Below are 26,082 nucleotides of genomic sequence, written 5' to 3' on the forward strand. Positions count from 1 at the left end.
CTTGCAAATCTCTTAGCATTTCCACAGTATGATGCTGTCCGTCTCACATATATCACAGATAATGCTTTGAGCTGAGTGATTCCAACATCATATTTTCAGTTAGGCTAACATACCTAAGGAGATAATGTTGATTGTCCAAATTTTACAGTAAAATTGTGTCAGAGGATTAGAGCTAAGGTCTTTAAAATGCCTACAAAAATGATAACCTTAGAACAGAATTTCTTAGAAGGACAAGAAAATTACTTTGGAAAGACAGTTTTTCTGTTAATAGAAGAATTGGGTTACTCTATTCAGTTTGCTATAAGGCTTTCTATATACATGAAAATTAAAGCTGCCTCTGCTTTTTTTCCCCATGAACTTGATATATGAATGAAAAATTTAAATAGTGTTAGATAATAAGGAATTCCAGTTATTAAAACCCAGTTTATCCTAAGGCAGATAACTGGAATCTATTTTGTTTCTACTAGCATTTTTGCTTTGTTTAGTTTCTACAAATGAATTTAATCAAAGTTAATGTTTATGTGGTTTATTTCTACAGTCTTTAGTTTGTCACTAAGGTCTAATTAAAGGCACTTAACTTTGGAAAATGAGGAGATCATAACCAGCATCAGGTACAGCAGCTCTCTAATCATATTTACAAATTCTGGGTCAGTCAGGGTCTTAGGGATACATTTGCTGGGTGAAACGGAGCCTGTTTCGTTGGCTGTAGCCTCTAGTGTATCAATAGTATCACACAGTTCTAGTCCTCTTGTTGCATGTTCTCCCTCCTTCCTGGGCCTTTACATCTGCTTCCTCTGTGTAGGAACGCCCTTTTTCTTTCTTCTGGCCCAGCAACTCCCTCTGGTATTATTTTAGGGGTCACTTTCCAGAATGCTGCCTGTGATCCTGTTCAGTGGGCTGTGTGCCTCTTCTGCATTTCCTTAATACGACCTGTGTGTTTCCATTGTACCATTCATCACTGTGTGAGGCAGTAGACTACTCTAGTCTTTGGTGGCTAGGAGATGGTGTATGAAACTGGTAAGTAACAAAACTAGAACCTGATTACATGTGTTAAGATACCAGAGGATCAGTCTTTTTTTTTTCTCTTGAGCAAGCTAGTTCCTTTTCTCTGCCCTGGATCCTTAAGGAGACTGTTACGTATTTTCAACATTCCAAAAAGTCCAGTAGTAACTGTTGCTTTAGCTACCTGTAGCTGAGCTGTGCATGGCAAAGTAGAAAGCCAAGTGTCTTTGCTTCTGCTTGGAATTGCATCAGGTCAGGTCATACTGATTACCTTATGTTGATCAGAAGCTTTTCTGTGATTCCCTTGATAACACTTGCTGGACTTACATATGAGTCAGTGCTGCATAACCGATAAAGCTCTTGGAAGCAGGGTCAGCATTTAAAATATTTGGGTCCATCTCTGTCTTGTTTTGTAATTATTAGCAATTTCATGTTTAAATTATATTATTGTGATGCAGAGCAAGTCCTTCCCTTCTGGTGAAAAGGAGGAATTTATAAGTACCAAGAAAAATCTGAATCATCTCCCTTTAATGTAGTAATTCTGTTTTTACGTGTCTGTAAAACCTTTCTTTCTTCCCAGTCCAACTCTCACATTCATACATGACCACTGGAAAAACCATAGCCTTGACTAGACGGACCTTTGTTGGCAAAGTATTGTCTCTGCTTTTTAATATGCTATCTAGGTTGGTCATAAATTTCTTTCCAAGGAGTAAGCATCTTTTAATTTCATGGCTGCAGTCACCATCTGCAGTGATATTGGAGCCCCAAAAAATAAAGTCTGACACTGTTTCCTGAAACTCCAATACTTTGGCCACCTCATGCGAAGAGTTGATTCATTGGCAAAGACCCTAATGCTGGGAAGGATTGGGGGCAGGAGGAGAAGGGTACGACAGAGGATGAGATGGCTGGATGGCATCACCAACTCGATGGACATGAGTTTGAGTAAACTCCGGGAGTTGGTGATGGACAGGGAGGCCTAGCATGCTGCGATTCATGGAGTTGCAAAGAGTCGGACACGACTGAGCGACTGAATTGAACTGAACTGAAAACCTTTCTTATACGAAAAACCGAACTATATTTGAGGGTTTAACCACAGTTGAAGACTTTTTTGAAACTGTACATTATGTTATAGAACGCAGTGGGAATCATTGGAATGAAACAGGCATGTGTGGAAGTCTTGTGAACATAGTCTGTAACTTACTCATCTCTCATCTCTATATCCCAACACTCAGCACAGGGCCTGGCATATAGTGCATGTTCAGGATGCATTGTCAGTGAATAAATGAAGGGCTTCCTGGACTCAGTGGCCTCACTGTTACATGTTCTGAGCATATAAAGAGATAGGGGACATGCCTCGGTTTTCAAGGTGCTTACAAGATCTGTACCTATATCATAGTTAATATTTATTGAGCCTTTAACATATGCCAGACAGTGTGCTATGTGCTTTCCCCACGTTATGTCATTTATTCCTCCTAACTACTCTGTAAGAAAATAAGTATTCTCTTGAAGTGCTATGAAGTTAAGTTACTTATTCAAGATCACCGTACAAGTTAGTGGATGGATTACTTTTTGCAATTCACTGTGAGACCGCTGTCATTCCAGAGCCAGTACCCTTAACCCCTACCTGACACACTAGTCTAGAATTAGCAGACCAGAGTACTAGTCTTATCTCTGCTCTCACTTTGAGGCAAGTTTATCCACTTTGCTGAGTCTTATCTCTAGATTGAGAATAATGATACTTGAGCCTATTTTAATCTTAATAATGCTGTTTGAAAAGTGCTTTTTAAAAAACTACTGTGGTTGAAATACTGAGATAAGACAACTGAGTTTTCAAGAAATTTAAATTAATGGAGATAGGCATGTGACTTGATCACATGTCTATGGATTTAAGATCTAAACCTCAGTTCTTGTGGTACCAGTGTCCTTATTTGTAGGTCCATGTGAAGGCAGTGCCAGAATCTACAGGCTTGGAGGAGATCTCCCAGAGAGAGTTTGCAGAGTGAGAGGAGTAAAGGGGGAAACACAAACCTGAACGAGGAGTCCTTGCATTTCATCCATGGGTCTTAACTTGACGTACAGTTTTGTTTGTTCCCTTCTCTCTAGAGGTCCGCATTGCTGCTGTGGAGGCACTCTGCATGCTGGCCCAGTCTTCACCCTCTTTTGCTGAGAAGTGCCTTGATTTCCTGGTTGACATGTTTAATGATGAAATTGAGGAAGTACGTCTCCAGTCCATACATACCATGAGAAAAATCTCTAACAATATCACCCTTCGAGAGGATCAGCTTGACACTGTCCTGGCTGTGTTAGAGGTGAATGATCACAGTTTATTATGCATTTCTTCATCAGTACCTACTGAGTGCCGCTTTTCTTTCTTTCTTTCTTTTTTTTTTTGGGCCAGACATTGGTGATAAAATAGTGAAGAGGTAGCACAATTCTGCTTTCTGATCACACAGCTCCTTCATGATGGAGGAGACTGTTAAACAGGAAATTTGAATAAAGCTTAGTAATGCCATGATCAGGAAAGGATGGGATGCCCTGGGAATACAGAATATCTAACCTGAGTTAGCCGAGGTAAGGTTGGGCAGATAGGGAAGAAAGAAGGAATGCTGTAGTGGATACTTGAAGGAGTAGGACTTAATGAGGAATTTTCTTTCTTTTTTTTAAATGAAAGTATAGTTGACTTGCTATATTATATTAGAAAAATCAGAAAGAGAAGTTATATTGGATTCAGGTATATAAAGAATTTTCTTGGGAAGGCGTGGCACTGATGGTAGTGGGGTGGAAGGGTACCAGAGAGGGAGCAGTGTTTTAAGGATCCAGAGGTAAAAGTGGATATGATATATCCAAGGAATTGGGAGGAGCCAAATAAATACATAAAGTTAAGAAAAAAAACAACCCACAAAAAAATGAGTTAGCGCCCGTACAGTCATTCTGGTTAAAATGAATAAATAAAAATAAAAATGAGTAGCTGCTGATACATGTAGCAACATGGATACATTATGGTAAGTAAAAGTAACCAGGCAGGAGAGGCAGCATGCTCTATGATTTCATTTATATGACATTTTGGAAAGACAAAAGTGTAGCAGAAAACGCATCAGTGATTGCTAGAAACTGGGGTGAGGGGTAGACTACAAAGGGACACTAGGAAAGTGTTTGAGTGATGCAGGTGTTTTGTATCGTGAATGCGATGGTGGTTACATATCTATATGGATTTGTTAGACTCATGGAAGTGTGCACTAAAAAGGATGAATTTTATTATAGAATGTAAAACATATATCAATAAACCTGACTTAAAAAAAATTGCTTTGGAGATCCCATTTCCTGCTAAAAGTAACCAAAATGCAGAAGAGAAATGGCTGATTCCAGGTGTGATGCAGGAAACATAACAAGATAACCGTGTACTGCCTTGTCATACAGAAAGCAGATATTAGCTATCCAACACCTCTAGGCTCATATCAAAAGACCCAGGAGATGACTTAAATAGTCTCTCACTGGCCAAAGATGAAACATCTCATTAAGATTATAACTGCAAATATGATGAAACCCATGATTTTATAATAATTAAGTAAAGCACATAACTAGTCACATTGGAAGATGCATAGTAATCAACTCATTATTTTGAAAACTGGTAAATTAAGGAATCAAGCATTTATCCTTCCTTTTCCTATACAAATGGAACTTCAAGACAACCAGCTAGGTGATAAAGGGAAGTTTCTCTTGTAGAAGTATTCCAGTTAATAAATCAAGAATGGTAGAATATATATATTATTGTTTTAGAACTTTAATGAATTACTAGATCTAGGCAGTGATCTTCAGTGGTTAGTAATATCACAAAGGAGAAATATATAGTTGCTGAGGGAAGTATACGGTACCACTTGTGAAGTGGTCATATAAAAAAATTGAACCTGATTCTGATCAAGCCTGTAAATCAAACTACCATCTCGAGATATACAGGGGAGAAATTGCAAGGGGTAAAAAAAGTGAGATATAAAGAGATTTTACATATTTTCAAAAATAAAGACTCATTTTTAAAAAGAACTATTATGACAATATTTACCAACAGAATGCTGATTTCTCTGACTGGATTCAAAATAATTTGGGAGGGGTGGTTTAAGGTATAGATGAAGCATGATTGGCTGTGAGTTAATTGTTGAGACTGGGGGGTTTCTTGTCTCTACTTATTTATACATGCTTCAAATTGTCTATGTTAAAAAGTTTTAAAGAACTGGCAATAATGCTATGAAGATATCAGTAAGAGTAAAACTGATACGTCTTTGTTTATGTTAGCATTAAGAAGTTGTTGGTGAACTTTTGTAATCATTTTAGTGAGGTTGAGCAAAAGGTATTGGGGAGGGAAGAGGCCACTTTCTGACATCACCTGGTACCTCCTCTTCTTTTGTTTATCTGCCCTAGCCACACTGCTATTTTTTCAACATGCTTTTGCCTTTCAAACATAGCCTTTATGTTTGCTGTTTCCTTTGATCATGCCACGTAAAATAACCCTCCAATCTTAGCGCTCTTATCCTTAACCTTCTTTATAGTTTCTCATATCTTACTTACTTAGGATGTGCTAGGTCCTCGTTGCTGCTCGTGGGCTTTCTCTAGTTGCAGCGAGCAGGGGCTACTCTCTAGTTGTGGTGCTTGGGCTACCCATTGCCGTGGCTTCTATTGTTGCAGAACACTGACTCTAGGACATGCAGGCTTCAGTAGTTGTAATGCATGGGCTTAGTTGCCCTGAGGTATGTGGAACCTTCCCAGACTAGAGGTGGAACCTGTGTCCCTTGCATTGGCAGGTGGATTCTTAACCACTGGATCACCAGGGCAGTCCTTTAGCTGTTTATTTTTGTCTTTTCACTGGAAGGAAGCTCCTGAGAGCAGGGATTCGGTTTTAATTATGGCCGTATCCCTAACACTGGGTACATAGTAGGTACTGATAAATGTTGACTGTATAATAAAGTGTTCTGTAAATGTTGCGTGTACCAATGAATGAACAAATGGATGAATTCTTCAAATATCATTTCAGATTTTACCTCCTCTGTGAAGTCTTTTCAACTACTAGCCCCTCCCCTTTGAGAGGGGCTGTTTGCCTTATACTCCCACTTTAACTTGTACCGTCCTCCATAAATAGCTAATCCATAGTGATTGCTTTTATTATTATTGTTACCTTTTTTTTTTAAGGATTCATCTAGAGATATTAGAGAGGCTCTTCATGAACTCCTATGCTGTACTAATGTTTCAACCAAAGAAGGGATTCATCTTGCACTGGTGGAGCTGCTAAAAAATTTAACCAAGTACCCTACTGATAGGGACTCCATATGGAAGTAAGGATTTTTTTTTTCTCATTTGCTTGCTGAGTCTGATAATGTGTTAAATGTACAGTGTTGACGAATTATTCAGTGGATCATCATAGATTGAGATATGGCCTTCAATTTTGCCTTCACTTTAGAAACCTGATTCAACTTAGCCATACCCTTAAGAGTCTGGTTCCTAAACTGAATATCATATTTTAGGTTATTCATTTGTCCATCCGTCCACCTAGCAAATATAATACGCCTGCCATGTGCTTACTATGTACCAAGCCCTGTGGTAACTTTTGGAGATACAGAGCTGAGTCTGTAGATTTCCTTTTCCTCCTATATGATGTTAGTCACTCCTTTGTCTATTACCATCATTGTAAAGATTAGAGGGAGGGTAAGTACTTAATCTTCAGATGGAAAATCATGATTCCCTGGATTACCTCTAGTTTAGAATTAGGCTTAACACTGTTCATGAATTGCTGTTTGAAGAGCTACTTGGCATCAGTTCAGTTCAGTTGCTCAGTTGTGTCGGACTCTTTGTGACCCCCTGAATTGCAGCACGCCAGGCCTCCCTGTCCATCACCAATTCCCAGAGTCCACTCAAACCCATGTCCATCGAGTCAGTGATGCCATCCAGCCATCTCATCCTCTGTTGTCCCCTTCTCCTCCTGCCCCCAATCCTTCCCAGCATTAGGGTCTTTTCCAATGAGTCAACTCTTCGCATGAGGTGGCTGAAGTATTGGAGTTTCAGCTTCAACATCAGTCCTTCCAATGAACACCCAGGACTGATCTCCTTTAGGATGGACTGGATGGATCTCCTTACAGTCCAAGGGACTCTCAAGAGTCTTCTCCAACACCACAGTTCAAAAGCATCACTTCTTTGGCACTCAGCTTTCTTCACAGTCCAACTCTCACATCCATACATGACTACTGGAAAAACCATAGCCTTGACTAGACAGACCTTTGTTGGCAAAGTAATGTCTCTGCTTTTAAATATGTTATCCAGGATGGTCATAACTTTCCTTTGAAGGAGTAGGCGTCTTTTAATTTCATGGCTGCAGTCACCATCTGCAGTGATTTGGGAGCCCAAAAAAATAAAGTCTGACACTGTTTCCCCATCTATTTCCCATGAAGTGATGCGACCAGATGCCATGATCTTAGTTTTCTGAATGTTGAGCTTTAAGCCAACTTTTTCACTCTCCCTCAACTTTCATCAAGAGGCTTTTTAGTTCCTCTTCACTTTCTGCCATAAGGGTGGTGTCATCTGCATATCTAAGGTTATTGATATTTCTCCCAGCAATCTTGATTCCAGCTTGTGCTTCCTCCAGCCCAGCATTTCTCATGATGTACTCTGCATATAAGTTAAATAAGCAAGGTGACAATATACAGCCTTGACATACTCCTTTTCCTATTTGGAACATTTACTATGAACTGTTCGTTGTTGTACTCCACATATTTCAATGAATTTACATGATGAGATCACTCCAAATATATGATTTATTTTAAAAAATTATTACCAAAATTAGAAAAACTATGGGTCCAATCAGGTACAAATCAGGCCAAATCAAGATATACTAAAAGTTAAAAATTCCAGGAAATCTTGTTGTAGGTAATATTTCTATTATCTGGTTTTCTGTTTTGCATTTCTTCATGTTTTTTCAGCTCAATTCATTGTGTGTTTCTTGATTGCCTTCAGGGAGCACTCAGTCATTTGGGATGTGGGGATACAATGTCCCCTGAGGCATAGTGAGTAAAAGGGCTGAGAGAGGTCAGAAAACTAGAGAATTAAGTTCTTTCCACACAGAAGGAAATCAAGACTGGGGAAAAGTGTACTTTCCTGAGTATCAAGTGTTTTGAATGTGATGCCTTTCATACCCCATACTCCTATCAGTTTGTTCATGGGGTTTGTTTTCTCTCTTTTGCTGATCTTACTTTCCAGTCCTTGATGAAGACTCATCTCCTTTGTGAAACTTTCTCTGGTCACAGTGATCTCTTCTGCCTTTGACAGGTGGAAAGAAAATGATATCAAACTGTCATTTAATAGTTCATTACCTTGTAGTGTTAGTCATCGTTGCATCAGATTATAAACTCAATGAGAGCGTTAAATTAAGTTCTATGTTTCTCTTTAATTCATACCTCCTACACTAGAAATTTATTAAAAATAAGAAAAATGCCTAAATACCAGCATGTATGTAGTTTTTTATGCCTTATAAAGGGCATTCATGTAGTCATAGTAGTTAACTAATAGCCAATTAATAACTAAACTAATAGTTAATTGAGTTCTTATTATATAATGGCAGACACCTTGCTAAATACTTTTCATTATTTTGTTTAATCCTTGTAGCAACTGTATGAGGTAATTATATTTTATCTGATTTGTAGGTAAGAAATATATCTGTTCAAGGCCACATAGTTACTAAGTTTCTTGTTTCAGATCAGGTCTCTTCTGAGTTTAGAACTTCACCTAGTAAATCAGTTAGAATGCTTTTGTCTACAAGTAACAGAAAATCTGATTAAAAGGGGCTTAAATACTGTCTAGTTTTTTTGCTTAACAAAAAAGTCAGAGTTGATTTCAGGGTTGGTCATTCAACAGTTTAACACGATTAGTACTCTGGTTGAATTTTTTGTTGTTGTTATTCTGTTGGCTTTCTACTCATCGTTGCAAAATGGCTGTCTCATAAGACAATACCTTAAGAGAGAAAGAAAAGAGCATTCCCTCTATGCATTTTTTTCTCTCTCTCTCCTTAAAAAAATTTATTGAATTATAGTTGCTTTATAATGTTGTGTTACTTTCTGCTATATAGCAAAGTGATTTAGTTATATTCATATGTTATTTTTCATATTCTTTTCCATTATGATTTATCACTGGATATTGAATATAGTTGCCTGTGCTATACAGTAGAACCTTGTTGTTTATCCATCCTATATATAATAGTTTCCACTTGCTAATCTCAGACTCAAAATCCTTTCCTCCCCCACCCATGTCCCCTTTTGGCAACCACAAATCTGTCCTCTATATCTGTAAGTTTGTTTCTGTTTCATAGATATGTTCATTTGCATGCACTTGTTTTCATTTGGCTAGGAAAACATTGCTGAGAAATTCCCCAGCAGAGTTGACCTCCCGTTCCATTGACCAGAACTAGGTTACTTGACTACTTGCGAACCAGTCACTATAAAATGGGATTGGGATTGCCATGATGTTGTTGTTGTTCAGACACTAAGTAGGGGCCGACTCTTTGCGACTCCATGAACTGCAGCATACCAGGCTCCCCTGTCCTTCACTATCTTCCAGAGTTTGCTCAAATTCATGTCCATTTGAGTCGGTGATACTATCTAACCATCTCATCCTCTGCCTCTCCCTTCTCCTTTTGCCTTCAGTCTTTCCGAGCATCAGTCTTTTCCAATGAGTTGGCTCTTGCCATCAGGTGGCCAGAGTATTGGAGCTTCAGCATCAGTCCTCCCAGTGAATATTCAGGGTTGATTTCCTTTAGGATTGACTAGTTTGATCTTGCAGTCCAAGGAACTCTCCAGAGTCTTCTCCAGCACCACAATTCGAAAGCATCAATTCTTTGGCACTCAGCCATCTTTATGGTCCAACTTTCACATCCGTACATGACAACCAGAAAAACCATAGCTTTGACTATATGTACCTTTGTTGGCAAAGTGATGTCTCTGCTTTTTAATACGCTGTCTAGATTTGTCATACCTTTCCTTCCAAAGAGCAAGCATCTTTTTATTTCGTAGCTTATCATCACCATCCTCAGTCATTTTGCCCTGATGAGTTTAGACCAGTTATGGTTGAGCTCTAGGGCTGAGCCTACCTTCATTGAGTACTTTACTACCTACCTGATGCCTGAGTAAAATCAGGGTCTCTTGGCAGTGAAGTTGGGGGAAATGGTTATTAGTTACATAACTTTGAGAAATATCTGCTATATCAGCCCTTTTATCTCTATAATAACCAAGTTTTTAGATGAATTAATTGAGTTCCAGAATAATTGAATGACTTATCAGAAGTCACAGAAGTCACAAAAGTAGATGGTTGAGAATTTGTAATTCTGATTCATGTTTTCTGATGCATGTTTTCTGATTCCAGTTCCTGGTGCTTTTTAAAGCATTTATTAACTTACTAAAGAGGGCCCTCATTCTGTTTCTTTCAGATGCTTAAAGTTTCTGGGAAGTCGGCATCCAACCCTGGTGCTTCCCTTGGTGCCTGAGCTGCTGAGCACCCACCCGTTTTTTGACACAGCTGAACCAGACATGGACGATCCGGCCTGTATCCTCTGCTGACTTAGCAGGAAATTTTGGTCTCTTTTTCTGCAGTGTAGCTTTGGTGGTCTGAAGGTCTTGGATTTTGTTTTCTCTTTCTCATTTCTTTTAGTTAAAAGTATATCCTGAGGCAACCTAGTGATAATTATTTTCCTCAGCTTTCGTTTCTGTATTCACAGTAATTCACCTTTGCTATTGAATACTACTACTAATTTTTTAGCCATTTATTGAATACCTGTATTCCACATATATATATTCCACCTACTGTTTAAATATACTATATTCCACATGCTGTTTAAATACTTCATATATTTTATCACTGATCTTCCAAACAACCCTGGAAGGAGGTTATTGTTCCCTGCTTACAGATGAGGAAACTGAGATCCAGAGAGGTTAAATAACTCTTCAGCAGCAAATCTGGGATAGAGAGTCAGGCATATTTGGTTTTAAAGGCTGTGGACTTTTCCCGTTCTTATTCCATGTTTCATTTGATTTGCAGCCTTAAGGAGAGGATGGGCTGAGTTAGGGTACATGAATTCTCTAGCTCTAATACAAGCTCAGGGGTGTTAGGATAGCTTTGGGCAGCATGGCATGTAGTCAGGTTGTTTTCCACTAATGGGAATATATTTACATCAATGCATCGATACTCTTCCACTGAATTCTCTAGCTCTAATACAAGCTCAGGGGTGTTAGGATAGCTTTGGGCAGCATGGCATGTAGTCAGGTTGTTTTCCACTAATGGGAATATATTTACATCAATGCATCCATACTCTTCCACGTTTCTTTTCACTCTGTAGCACACCTTTGATGAGGTTTAAGGAGGTATTTATTAAGAGACGTGAGCCAGCCAAATAACTGGCTGTTGGGGATGACCATTGTTTTCTCTTAATTCTTTTTTTAAATTTTCATAGGGCATTTGGACAGTTTTTTAAAAGATCTGTGTAATTGATGTGCTAACAAATGCCTGACTCTAAGAAAGGTACATCCCTGACGTTACCTCTAAAGGTGCAATGCTATGGTTGTTTGAAATTCAGCTCATCTGACTTGGGGGCTAGGAGTTACTACAAATTATGCAGGATATATTAAAGTGCCCTGAAATTTGAAGCCCCCTTCACATTAAAAAAACAAAAGCTAAACATTTTTGAAAGTATAATGTTCGTATGTTTGGCTTCGAATAACAGAGATTGCCTCAAATGTAGCTTAAATGTTAATTACAGGTTTGTTTGTTTGTCTTTCTCTCAATGTAAAAGAAGTCTGGAGGTAAGCAGTCTGCTGCTGATATAGTAGCTGTATATTCTTCTTCTTCTTTTTAATTTTTGGCCACTCTGAGAGGCATGTGGGATCTTAGTTCGTGAACCAGGGATTAAACCCATGTCCCCTGCCTTGGGAGCTCAGAGTCTTAACCACTGGACCACCAAGGAAGTCCTATCTTGTGTTTTTAATTTCTGATTTTCCCTCTGGTACAAAATTAATACACATAGAAAAAAATTTTAAGTGGAAAAAAAAGTTCATATTTAACAGCCAGAGTCTTACCAGCTAAAGTAATTGTTAATATTTTGGTGTGCTTCCTTCTCCCTTTTTGTTTATTTATTTTTTTTGGCAATGGTATGACTGTATTTATTGTGCCTAGGAAGCAGGGTGAGGAAGCAACCTCAACATGCAGAGGGTAGGGAAAGTGTGGAGTTCCCTGTAAAATTCAGAAGGTCTCTGCTGGACCCATCACAGTATGAGAGGAAGCTCTCAATAGATCATTCCCTTCATTTCTTCTCTGGGCTTTTAGAAATTCTTCAGGATGATGTTGTATAACACAGCGTAAGCATTGCAGAGCTCCATGATCATCGGTCAGATATCCTGGTACTCTGCCTCCTCCAGCCCCTGCACCAGTTGTCAATAAGACCCACGTGGGGCTGCTTAGCTGCTTTGGTCACGGCATCACCGTGCTCAGAGAAGTACTTGGAGATTTGTGTGCGAAAGCCTTCCAGTTTGGTGTGAAGGGCAGTTATCAGCTCAAACACCTTCTGAACAGCCACTCCAAAATTATTCCCATCCTCAGTCTGAGGTATCTGCAGCTGCAACCAGGTGGTGACCAGGTTTAGCTTCTCAGTGACATCCTTGATTTCAAGCTTCACACGCTGCAGGAGGACCCCAGTCTTCTCATTGCAGCTTACTACATCATGGAAGACCTTTGTCTTCATTTTCCCCTTTGTTCTTTTCATCTTGTCCTTTTTCTCCTGCTGTTTTTTCCCCTCCTCCTTCTCTTTCTCTTTGATTGGATCAGGCTTGCCCACCAGGGCCTTCAGATTGCTCTAGTTGGCTTCATTGAGAGTTACCTCCTTTAAAAATGCATCCAACTCAGAAATCTTCTTGGGGAAATAGCTCCCAAGCAGGTTCTCTGTCTTAATACACAGGTCTTCATTTAACACATCCACCTTGGCTTGGCTTCAGACAGGACCCCGCAGGACCCTGAGCCTGGCCATGGCTGAGGTGGGGGCCTGCGGATGGACGGAGGAGCGGGTATGGGAAAGGGAAAGAGAAAGCAGCGATTACTCCCCCCATGGCCTTCCTGGGCAGTGGGAGTGGATGCAATAGAGGAGGCTGGGACAGACCAGAGGGAGGCGGGGAGGCAGCCTCTCTGCAACCAGGTGGTGACCAGGTTGAGCTTGGAGCCCTAGAGCCCAAGAGGTGCCTTCCTGCCTCCCCACCTGCCCTTCTCCCTTTTTAAAAGCTTGGATTTGGGATTTTGCTGTTATTTTTTTAAACATTTTATTTCATCAAAAAACATTTGATGACAGCTGCTGTCATATCCCCTATACATTTTGGAGCCTACTTTTTTCAGTTATAGTAAAACACTTCTAAGATACAATATTAAACTTTTTTTTTCATTGCCATGAAATTTTATCAGAAGGAACTTAAAAATATGGAACGCTTCATGAATTTGCGTGTCATCCTTGCGCAGGGGCCATGCTAATCTTCTCTGTACGTTCCAATTTTAGTATATGTGCTACCGAAGCGAGCACTAAACATCTTTAATAAATGTAATTTTTAATGATTGCATGATACTCCATCAAATAGATGAAACAGAAGTATAATTGTTCTCCTGGTTTCGGACATTAAGATTGTTTCTGATTATTTGCTGTTATTTGAATGATTCTCTATTTGAATTTGAGATGTGGAATCACTCAGCATTCATAAGTCTCTTAGGGTGGTGGTTTAGTCGCTAAGCTGTGTCCAACTCTTGCAACCCCATGAACTGTAGCCCACCAGGTTCCTCTGTCCATGGGATTTCCCAGGCAAGAATACTGGAATGAGTTGCCATTTCTTTCTCCAGGGGATCTTCCCGACTCAGGGCTCGAACCTGAGTCTCTTGCACTCAGGCGGGTCTCCTGCGTTGCAGGCAGATTTTTTACTGACTGAGCCACCAGGGAAACCTATAATCTTGTATCAAGTTATTATTCAAAGAGATTGTGCTAGTATATATTTTAGTAGGCATTGTACCAAAGTTTGTATTTGTTAGTATTCTTGTCAACAAACATAATTTAAAATAACCTTTCTTTGGTAATGGGGGGAGCAGTAATTGGTAAAATTTGGTGTGAGGTTGTGTAGCTCTTTGAATCTGCATTTGTTTGTTAGAAAAATTGTAGTCATTTAGTAGGAATTTGAGGGGTTAGAAGTAGAGGCACAAAATTCTGGCCAGACTCAACCTTCAATACTTCCAAGTTTACTTAACCCACATATTCATCAGACATTGCAGTTTTGGTTCTTATTTTCAATGCTGCTAAAACCTGTCCAACGATGCCTGCATTGTTCTCAGATCATACCTTCAGGCACTATGCCTACCTTCGAGACAGTCTTTCTCATCTTGTTCCTGCCTTGAGGGTATGTTGAAAACATCTTTTCTCCCTGTTGTTGCTTTTTTTGATTTTTAGTCCTTTGTGGTAAATGGCAGAAAGCAGACTATATATTTTCTGAAAACACAGTCATTAATTCTCTTTCTCTCTTATTTTGTACTCCTGCTTCTGAATCCTTTACCTTTTAAGAAGATTCATTTTTTGATTGTACCTGGGTTATTGACTGTGTTATATTAGGCAAGAAGAAGCCTGGAACATTTCTTATGTTATTTATTTATTTTTTAATTTTTTGGCCACCTCATACAGCATGTGGGATCTTAGACCCCTGACCAGGGATCGAACCCACGCCCCCTGCTTTGGAAGCGTGGACTGCCAGGGAAGTTTCTGGAACAGCATATTTTATTTTTTGGAACAGCGTATTTTAAATCAAGGATTAGATCCTATTACATTTTAATAATTACATAAAGCTATGATTCTCAAGTTTATTTTTTAATAATGTTATTTTAAAAACCTAAGAGTTACAGAAAGAAAAAATTATCAGTATCAGAACCATAATGATGATGATAGCAAACACCCAGTGCTGTGTGCAGGCACTTTGTTAAGCTCTTTATTTGAATTTACTTATCCCTACTTAAATAACTCTAAATTACTTAAATTAGAATAATATATGTATATGGTTAGAAAATTTAAACTATATAGAAGATACTAAGTTAAAATTGAAATTTTTGCTCTCTCTCTTTCTCATCCCTTTCTTGAAAGGTAGCCACTTTTAACAGTAAGAACAAGAATTATCAATTATCATAATGTAAAACATTTTTATAGCATGCTATAAATGTTTTTTAATACAAAAATTTACTTGGGAATAAATCATCAGTCTTCTATGAAGTGAATGATCAATAAAGGTTAAAAATAAATGTGGCATTAATTTTTAGTCTCATTTGTGTGGTTAGCCCATTTATTTCAATTAACAATAGAAAATAATATTATACCATTCTCTTTTCTTTTTCTCCTTGCAGCTTGTGGCTCGCTGTATTGGGTAGACCATGTTTATTTTCTCTCTCTGTTTCCCTTTCTCCCACTTAAGCTGAGGAAGGAGAAAAAGATTATTTACAGAATTACCTAGCTCTTTTTCCTTTTCTTTGTTTGACTCACATTTTTTCCCCTGGTTTCTTTGTGTTACCAGAAGTTGAGCCACAGAGTTTGATGGTGCTGTAACCCACTGTGTTTTTTTAGTTACCAGGTAGAAAACTAGTGTCATCGGGTCTTTCTCCCAATATCACACCTCATGAGGATCCTTCCCATCAGTTCCTGCAGCAGAGCCTTGAAAGGGTATACAGTCTTCAGCACCTCGACCCTCAGGGAACCCAGGAGCTGCTAGAGTTCACCATCAGGTGAGGTGACTGATCATCCCTTTCCTTTGACAGAGTTAATGTCATTATGCTTGGCTTGACCCTTATGATTTCTAATGTTGGTTATAGGCTGGTTTTTCTGACTCTTGACATGATTTTATGATGTTTTTATTTTGGATTAGATTGTGGTTTAAGCATATTACAAAGAAAAGGTTTGTGTTCATGACTAGATTGATGATTAGTACAAAACAAGAAAGAGTTAGCAAAGAAGCTGTTTTCAGCTTTTCTTACCTTTATATATGTATTAGTTTGAGTAGCAGAAAATGCAACTAATAGTGGTTTAAACAAGAGGAAAAGTTAATTCTTTCTCATAGGCAGACAGCTGAGGTGGCTGATAACCTAAACTCATTCTTTCTTGTTTCTCAGTCTTCGGCATCAAGTGGCCTTTGCCTGAAGATCCAAACTTTAACTGTCTCCTTTATAATCTAGCCTCGAGAAAACAGGAAAGAGTAGAAGGGCATCATTTCTACAAGCACTCCCTTTAAAGACACTTCCCGCAAAGTTGCATGTTCTAATTTTCCTTGTGTCTCATTGAGTAGAACTTGAGTCACATAGCTATATCTAGCTGCGAGGAGCTAGGAAAGGTAGTTTTTGTTCCAAGTGACCAGTGCTTAGTTAGCACATGGTGACTGAGGAAGAAGGGAAGGATATTGATAACAATCAGCAGACTGTCAGGCTCTGTTGGAATGTCCTGCATGATCTGAAAAGAAATGAGACCTGTTTGCCTTTAGCAAAGGCAGTATCTCTGTCTCTGTAAATAGGATTTGATTGAGATACAGCATTTAGCAGCTGCTTTCCTGCTGCAGTGGTCGAGTTGAGTAGTTACCATGGAGACACTATGGATGGCAAAGCCTAAAATATTTACTATCTGATCCTTTATGGAAAAAGTTTGCTGACCCTGAAGTGCTCCTCAATCACATTTTCTTTCTCATCTGCTCCCTCACCAAGGTGATTAAATTTAGAGGCTGCTACTGAAGTTGTTGGCGCTGAGCCTAGGAAAATAAACTCTATTTCCGACTCAGCCACACCTAAGTAAACATTTAAGTTTTATCCTCGACACTTTACTAACCATTTGGCATTAAGAAATTACAGAATGTATGAAAGTGAGCTTGTTTGGTCATCAGCTGCAATGCCGGCTTTTTTTTTTTTTTAAGCTAATGAAACTTTATTAAACAATATTTGGAAAAAAACAAAGGAAAAAAAACCAGTAAATCTCCGAATCACCCATATACAACAGAAACACAAAGATGCTATACAGTATTCCTTTCAGATCCACCCTGGCCCTCCACTAGGTAGACCACTGGCATTTGACTTCAGTAAACACCCTGGTTTGAGTCACCCTCATTATCTGGGTTTTATGAGGTGATAGTCCTGCTGTGCTTTGGGCTGGTCAGATGACCGGTCTACTGCTGTGGTCCATCCTGGGCACTGTGTTTTTCGTTAAGTGCATTCTTGAGAAAGTTGGCTAGAATGGTGAGAAATTTGGAAAGAAAAGCAGATGGTACAGTAGTTAGCTGATCACCTACTATGTTTTACAAACATTATTGCAGTTAGATGTTGTAAACCATTTCACGAAGAAGTAGAAATTTGGGGAAATGGAGCAATTTGTTAGGAAGTAGAACTGAGATTTAAGTCTAGCTTTGTTTGACTCTGATACTGATGCTCTCTGATATGCACCAGTAAAGGGGATTCTTATATCTGTGAAGAATGGATCAGATGACCCATGGATTCTTCAGAATTTACATTTTCTGTAGTTGTTGAAAAGTGAACTGTTAGTTCAAATTTCATACAGAAGTTTCTCTGATTAGGATTGTGGTCATTTACTTCTTAGTGCTAGTATCAAATGAATAAAATTCATCGTCATACACATTGTCCTTTGTTGTAATCTAAGCAGCCATGTCGCCCAACTAAGATTTCACCTCACTACAATAGTTCAGTGACGGTCCTGGGGGATGAATTTTTGGTTGTTTTTAGAATTTGACATAACTTTGAGTTCACCATTGTATTTTGGGTGCTTTATATGAGCTTAGTAAGTATTTGTTGAAAACTTTAGTTGTGGCTTAACCAGGAAGGAAAACTTCTAAGATTTTTATAGATGGCATTTTCTTCTGGTCATACCTCATCTTCAGTCTCATGGATTTGATCCTTTGTAAAGCTCTGCTATCCTTGTTCATAACAAGAGCTGTTTTCTATTAAGTGCCCACTATGTATGCACTCTTCTAAGTGTTTTATGTACATTGTTTCATTGAATTTGAAAACAGTCATATGAGAATTAGCCAACTTTTACAATGAGTGAGGGAGCCTGGGTTCATTAATTTGTTATATGATTTTTCGGCACCCATCGTACGTCAAGCATTGTGCTGGGCCAAAGGGACACAGTCGTAACAAGACATAGTCTCTGTTGCTGGGGATCTTAGAGCCTGGTTGGGTATATAAGGCAGGCAATACTGTGCTTCCCACACAATACATTAGGTACAGGGTTTTCTGTACTTATTGTATTGAAAGAAGATGTTGAAAGATGGGACTCAACCCTTCCATTCATGGCTTAAGCAGTGACCAGAAGAATGAATGAATATAAATTAGTCAAGTGAAGAAGGGAGGAAACTGTCAAAGACAAGGAACAGCAAAAGTCTAGACTAGAACATAGGTTGTTTTAGTCCTTCTGTCAGCATACTGCTCTGTTTCTGGATAAACAGTATATGATATAAAAGATCTAGTATAGTGAGATTTAAAATCTAAAGACTTGTTTCAAATCAAATAGGAAATGTAAAAAATACCTGGAGAAAAATGAAAATGAAAATCCTACAATCTAAAACCTATGGATGCAGCAAAAGCAGTTCTTTACAGGGAAGTTTATAGTGATACAATCTTAACTCAAGAACCAAGAAAAATCTCAAATGTCCCAAGTTTATACCTAAAGCAACTATAGAAAGAAGGACAAACAAAACCCAAAGTTAGTAGGAGAGAAATCATAAAATCAGAGGAGAAATAAATAAGAGACTAAAAGAGCAATAGAAAAGGCTAGTGAAATTAAAAGCTGGTTCTTTTTAAAATTATTTTATTTTTGGTTGCATTGGGTCTTCATTGCTACACGTAGATTTTCCCTAATTTTAGAGAGCAAGGGCTTCTCTCTAGTTGCCATGCCTAGGATTCTCATTGCGGTGGCTTTTCTTGTTGTGGAGCCTCGGCTCTAGGTGCAGGGGCTTCAGTGGTTGTGGCTCTGGGCTTAGTTGCTCGGCAGCATGTGGAATCTTCCTGGACCAGGGATTGAACCCAACTGGGCCCCCTGCATTGACAGGTGGACTGTTACCAACTGTACCACCAGTGAAATTCCTAAAAGCTGATCCTTTGGAAGAGTAAACAAAATCGATAAATCTTTAGCCATATTCGTCAAGAAAAATGGGGTGGGGGGATGGGGCAAAACTCCATGGCAGCTTGTGTCAAGCAAGTCATTGTCATTTTTCTAGCATCATTTGCTCATTTTGTATCTCTTTTCACATTCTGATAATTCTCACAATATTTAAGACTTTTCCATTATTATCATATTTGTTATGGTCATTTGTGATCAGTGATCTTTAGTGTAACTATTGCAAAAAGATTATAGCTTGCTGAAGTCTCCGATGATCGTTAGCATTTTTTAACAAAAATTGTTTTTAAATTAAGGTACTTGTATTGTTTTCTTAGACACAGTGCTGTTGCTCACTTAGTAACCTCTGGTGTAGTATAAACATGACTTTTATGTGTACAGGGAAAGAGTTTGCATGCCTAACTTTATTGTGATATTTGCTTTATTTGTGGTGGTCTGGAACTGAACCCATGATTTTCTGAAGTATGCCTGTAATTGCAGGTCACATTGTAGGGATTAAATGAGCTCAAGTAAGGAAACACCCCTCACACCTAGTACAGTGCACGTAGGCGGTGCTTTTTGTACCTTTTTCATTAACGAGTCCATAGCCTCCTGATGAATGTCTGAACTGAGGCTTCCTAAGGATTGTGGGCATAAAAAGATACAGGGAGGAAACACTGGGACACAGAATGTTTTGAGCAGGGCTAGAAAATTTCTGTTTTTGTTTGTATAATAGTTCAGATTTCCTGTAGCTAGTTGGGTAGCATCTTGTTTTCTGCGACTCAGAATAATCGTTAGTTACGGTCCAAGGATGGTAGAATGACTTAACACTTGGGAACGGTCAGCTAATGTGTAGTCAGCTTGTCAGTGTTCTCTGTAATGCAAGAGAAGGCAGAATCTGTCTGTAGAACATATGGTTCCAAAGTAGAATGATTCAGGGCCATCTTTTGCAAGATAGGTATTAGTGGTGCAAAAAGGGAGAGACCAGCTGGCCACCAAAATGCCATTTTACAGGTGTGGTTAGCTAGTACAGGGTCTTGCCGTTTGTTGTGATAGATTTCCACACATGAGCAGGCTCTCCAGGATCATCTCAAACCACCAAAACTCAGAGACAATAGTGTAAGCCACAGACCCCAATTTATTCAGTCACTTTGGAAATAATTCCCTCTTTGTCCCTTTCCGGGGCATCTCCTTTTTGGTATCAAGGTCCTCAGGAGGCAGCACTAGCTATCAGAAAGTTGCCCGAGATAAGAGGACAGTGGACAGTTTTGTACAGACTGCTCTGAAACTTGATATATTATGGCAGCCCTGAAAAGAGTTAACTTCTCTCACTAGCCAAATCTTTAGGTTTCTCACAGTTACGATTACTATATGAAATCTTGATATGGATCTTAAAAAACCAGGCAGCTTTCTGTGAATTTTCTTGAGATGGATTGTTAGTTCTAAGTATGCTATGGTTAAGTAGTTCATTTATATTATTAAGGATCCAGTTTCTATCTGCCTCTTTGGATTTTTCTTGTCCTCAACATTTGCTTTATCCCAAGGCTTTTTTTAGAGTTACAGTATGGCTGCCATTGGTAATCAGGACTATAAAACATTCAGTTTAGTAAGAGAGAAAACGGGAACATGAGTGATTTGGAGACCACCATCAAACCTGCTTCAAGTTTCAAATATGAGTCCTTCCAGGGGATTTCCTGGGGGTCCCAGTGGTTAGGGCTCCACGCTTCCACTGCAGGAGACACAGGTTTGATCCCTGGTCAGGAACTAAGATTGTCGCATGCCACACATCACAGCCAAAAAAAAAAAAAAGAATAAAACCTTTCCTTCTAAGTAGGACTGATAAGGTCAAATAACCAGGGAGATGACATGTACCAATTGGTTTAATCCAGTTGGACTCTACCTAGAACTAGGTTTGGGGACATCTCTTGAACAAAATCAGGGTTCACTTAGTAGGAAGGGTTCACATTATTAGGAAGAAGTAGAGCATAAATTAGGTAGGCAGCCAATAGAGCCCACTACAATACTTTAAAAAATTTTTTTCTGATGATATAAAACATACCTGTCCATTGTGTAAAACATTTGGAAAATAAAGCATAGTTGGGAGAAGGCAACAAAAATACCCTAATTCCTCTATCCAGAAAACAGTTTGCTGTCTTTTTCTTATGTGTGTGTGTATATGTATATATATATAGTTTTTATGTAATTGAGATCATATACCTTATTACCATATTATGTTTTAATGCTTGTAGAATATTCCATTGACTGGATGGATGTACAGTAATTTATTTAATAATTCCTCTACCATTAAATATTTAAATAATTACTGTGTTTTACTATAATAGTCCATACAACAGTGAATATTGTAGGGCATAAAACACTTCATTTGTTTTGAATATTTCCCTGCTATTTCTCAGGATAAAACTACTTATCAAATTATTTGATTATATATGTGCCTTTGTAATGTATTACAGTTTTACTTTCCAGAAGAAATATATCAACTTAAACTGCTATCAAAATATAAATGAACCAGTTTCATTATAACCACTTCAGCACTGGGTTCTGTCATTTAAATTTTTTTTTTAAACAATTTGCTAGGTATAAAATGGTAAATGCTTTTGACATGATCTTTAATTGTTGTCATTATCCTTATTCTCTGTTTGACTTGGGGTTTTATTTATGGCAGGGATCTGCAAAGGCTTGGAGAGCTTCAGTCTGAATTGGCAGGAGTAGCTGACTTCTCTGCTACCTATCTTAGGTGTCAACTGCTTCTCATTAAGGTTGGTTTGAATCCATTTTGTTCTTGAATATGATGCTAAGAATGCACTTTAATGGATTCAGCAGTGTTTGAGGCCTTAAGTGGAAAAATATATGGTCTTATGCAACTGCTTAGCAATGGGGAAATTATGTACTCTGAAGTATAATTACATTTGTCTCTAATTAAAGAATTGTTAACTCATATAGGAACTTTAATTTTTTAATTTGGGAGAATTCTTTTATTATATAATTGGAGCAGATTGGATTATCAGTTGCATTAGAATCCCAACAATTTTAACTGTTTTTTAATCATTTGATTAGCAAAGATCTTATATAAACTTATCTATATATATATTTGTAATGCTAATTTCATTTTATCAAAGTCAAATTAGTCAAAGTTGATTTCATTGCTCCTAAAAGGGCCAACTTGCTGGCATTTCATACTAGGTAGGTAGATTACATGTATATATATGTATGTGTGTGTGTGTGTACCAAATTAGTACCAAAGTTAGTACCAAAAAACTGTTTCAGTTTACTGAGTTGAAAACCAATTAAACTAGCTTAATAGCTGTCAGCTTCTGCAGCAGAGTCCTGCTATTAATTCAGACTTCTGATTTGGGAGAGCCCTCTCACTTGATAAGACTTTACCTTGGCTTTAGTTCTAAGTGTTGTTAGTCTTCAAAGTTGCTAGTGATATTTGACCAAAGTCAGAATAAATGGAGGAGTCAGAAATTATTATACACTGTAAGATATGTGATTTTAGGGTGATGTAGGTGTATGTATACATGTGAAGATGGATGTGTACACTGAAGTAGGTTGGGATTTAAACAGTCCTAAATTGGCTAGATAGATTCATTCAAATATATATACCTTTGTAACCACTAGCACAGTTAAGATGTAGAACATTTCCATTACGCCCCAAAGTTCCTTTATGCACCTTTACACAGTTATTTGGCTTTTCCAAGTTTCTATAAAATAAGGCTAATAATTACTCTACCCAGGTAAGAATTGGTAGCAAGCAGCATGTGAAAATCCTTGGTCTATTGTCTGGTACATAGTGAGTGCCATGTCATCATTGGTCTTCTTCCTTCTTCCTTGGCTTCCTGTCTTCTGCATTGGAATACAAAAAGGCCTTTGAAAAGAATCTACTTTTCTTTAGTAGGGAAAGAGAAGAGATTACTTCAAAATGTGATATAATGTTACGTACTCAAATGCTTCCCAGGTGGCGCTAGTAGTAAAGAACCCACCTGCCAATGCTGGAGTCCTAAGAGGTGTGGGTTCGATCCCTAGGTCAGGAAGATCCCCTGGAGGAGGAAATGGCAACCCACTTCAGTATTCTTGCCTGGAAAATTCCACGGACAGAGAAGCCTGGTGGGCTACAGTCCATAGGATTGCAACAAGTTAGAACTGACTGAAGTGACTTAGTGCACACACACCCCAAAGAGCATACAAAATTACTCTGATTTCTGACTACAACTATATAAAAAGCATGTATATGAGAAATTATTGGAAGCAAATATTTGAAAACAGTAACTCTGTTAGTGGTAGTATAATTTAGTAGTATAATTTAAAAATTTCTATTTTTTTACTCCAGACTTGCCACTGTCTGATAGTCACTAGGTACATGTAACTGTTGAGCACTTTAAATGTTCATATTGAGATGTGCTGTAAGTGTAAATACACACTGGATTTCTTAGATTTAGTATGAGAAAATTTGAACTATCTTGTTAATAATTTTTAAAATATTGATTGCATAGTGATATGATAAACTGGGTTAAATAAACTGTATTGTTAAATTAATTTCACCTGTCTCTTTTTACTGTTTTTGGTTATTGTTATTTTTCTTTTTTTTTAAATTTCAGAGATGTAACTACTAGAAAATATAAAATCACATCCATGGCTTATGTTATTATATTTCTATTGTACAGTGTAAGTCTAGGTTTTCTGAACTGTCATTATGTCTATAATTAAGAAGGACTATGAAAATAAGAGACTATAGCAGAGGTTTAGATGAGACGCCATATGGATGGATAGGAGAGAAGAGAGATGAAAGGTAAAATTCATGGCTCTAAGTGATAGTTTTGAATATAGAGAGTTAGAGAGCAAGGAATCTAGGAAAGCTTCTTGATTTTTTATTTGAGTATGTTGGTCAGGTGATGGGGCTGTTCACAGATAGTGGGCATAGAGCAAAGAAAAAGGAATCAAGTCAAGGGGTCTGGGCTGTCAGGATAGTCTATGGGCTTTGAGATTAGGAGGTCCCAGAGCCTCAGAAGCCTAGCCTGCCTGGACATTGTGATGAGGCCTTCATGTCTCCTGCACTCTGCTTGCATTCTCTGGTCTGGGGCATGGGGACTTTGGGCCAAGAATTGAACGGGGAGGATTGCATTTGGCCCAAATCATTGGTTTCCACTCTGTCGTAACAGGTAAGGCTTATTGGCTTAAAAGAGTAAGACTGAGAGAAAGTCTTGATCACAGTAAATTTTCAAAGCAAAACAAACACCTAAGTCTCAAATGGTATGGCAGTCTTTCTGACCTCTGTGTCCTGTCTTCTGCTGACTTGTTAGGCCCTACAGGAAAAGCTGTGGAATGTGGCTGCCCCTTTATATTTGAAGCAGAGTGATTTGGCCTCAGCAGCAGCAAAACAGGTAAGCTTATTGAGACCTTCTCCTCAGATAGGTATTTGTCCAGAAATTGTGTTCTGTAAGTTAGTTAGAGTCAGAGGACTTCACAAGGCTCTGCTGGGCTCCCCACTTTCAGCCTGTGACAGAAGTTAGTGATACGAGGAGCAGCATAATTAGGGGACACAGCCCTGGCTTTCGAGTCAGGGGACTTCGGTTCTGTTCCCATGTCTGCCTCTGATTTGCTGGGTGATATAGAGCAGGTTACTTAATCTCCCCGATATCTAAGATTTATTTTGTGTTCTCAAAAATTATTAATTTGTATTTCAGAAATGGGGGCTTCCCTGTTGGCTCAGTGGTAAAGAATCCGCCTGCCAGTGAAGGCGATGCAGGTTTGATCCCTGGGTTGGGAAGATCCCCTGGAGAAGGACACGGCAACCTACTCCAGTATTCTTGCGTGGGCAATCCCACGGATAGAGGAGCTTGGTGGGCTATAGGAGCCTGGTAGTCCATGGGGTTGCAAAAGAGTTGGATATAATTTAGTGGCTAAACAACAACAAATTTCAGATATACTAAAATTGAATTATAATATTATGAATATTTCATCTGAAAATGTAGCTGCACTCAGTTTGAGGTTGTTTATATTTTCAGCCTGTGCCATCTCTCTCATTTCTTTAACCATCTTTTGAATATTTAAAGGTCCTTATGTTTCTCCTCAGTTCATTAAGTAGAATTTAATTTTACTTGCCTTAAGTGTCTTTCTTTTCTAGTTTTGAGCAATTTCCCTTCATTTATGGATATTGGCATTTGGGAACTCTTCTGGGTTATGTCTTCCTAATAGTAAGTTTATATATGACTAATTATGACCCAGTAGGAAGCAAATGGTGGTGACTATAATTGTTACATTATAGTTCACGAAATGATTTCAAGTCTGTTTTACTTAATCCTAATAATAATCCCATTAGGTGGAACTTCCTGGCAGTCCAGTGGTTAGGACTCTGTGCTTTCAATGAAGGGGGCACGGGTTCAGTCCCTGTCAGAGAACTAAGATCCTGAAAGGGGCATAGCACAGCTGCTGCTGCTGCTAAGTCGCTTCAGTAGTGTCTGACTCTGTGCGACCCCATAGACATCTGCCCACCAGACTCCACCGTCCCTGGGATTCTCCAGGCAAGAACACTGGAGTGGGTTGCCATTGCCTTCTCTGATGGCACGGCTATACACACACAGATCCCATTGGGTAGCAATAAGTATTGAGTCCATTTTACAGATGAAACAGCACTCAGCAAGGTTATAATCAGCGAGCTATAGGTAGTAAATCAGAGACTTGACCTCAGATCCTCTGATACCTAGAGTCTGCTTTCTTTCCACTAGTCCGCTTGATCTCTAATCTGGCCCCCCTCTCAGACCTGCCATGGCTTGTAGGGGGGTAAACTTAATGACTACAGGCTGGAGATGGAGATGGGCCGTGTTGGGAGCGATTGGACCAGGGAGCAGTATTCTGGAAGACAGAAAGGGATTCCCATTGCTATGTGACAGTTGGGC

The 26,082-nt window shown here is 38.7% G+C and overlaps 1 protein-coding gene, 1 non-coding gene and 1 pseudogene across 2 annotated transcripts in view; 1 reads left to right on the top strand and 2 right to left on the bottom strand.

Moving 5' to 3' along the window:
* INTS4 (integrator complex subunit 4) overlaps nucleotides 1-26,082 on the top strand; it is a 98,935-nt gene that overhangs the window by 52,026 nt on the left and 20,827 nt on the right. Inside the window, exons 11-17 of the mRNA XM_020915159.2 lie at nucleotides 3,106-3,311; nucleotides 6,181-6,323; nucleotides 10,457-10,572; nucleotides 14,308-14,441; nucleotides 15,647-15,804; nucleotides 21,852-21,945; nucleotides 24,487-24,567. Coding sequence (XP_020770818.2) covers nucleotides 3,106-3,311; nucleotides 6,181-6,323; nucleotides 10,457-10,572; nucleotides 14,308-14,441; nucleotides 15,647-15,804; nucleotides 21,852-21,945; nucleotides 24,487-24,567 — 932 coding nt within the window. The remainder of the gene's footprint in view (nucleotides 1-3,105; nucleotides 3,312-6,180; nucleotides 6,324-10,456; nucleotides 10,573-14,307; nucleotides 14,442-15,646; nucleotides 15,805-21,851; nucleotides 21,946-24,486; nucleotides 24,568-26,082) is intronic.
* On the bottom strand, nucleotides 12,306-13,042 carry LOC110151745 (proteasome activator complex subunit 1 pseudogene; annotated as a pseudogene).
* Nucleotides 13,477-13,582, bottom strand: LOC139031948 (U6 spliceosomal RNA). The gene has a single exon (XR_011484497.1). It is a non-coding gene; the product is annotated as a U6 spliceosomal RNA (small nuclear RNA).

The sequence above is a fragment of the Odocoileus virginianus genome, chromosome 28, assembly GCF_023699985.2.
Source record: "Odocoileus virginianus isolate 20LAN1187 ecotype Illinois chromosome 28, Ovbor_1.2, whole genome shotgun sequence".
NCBI classification, from domain to species: Eukaryota; Metazoa; Chordata; class Mammalia; order Artiodactyla; family Cervidae; genus Odocoileus; species Odocoileus virginianus.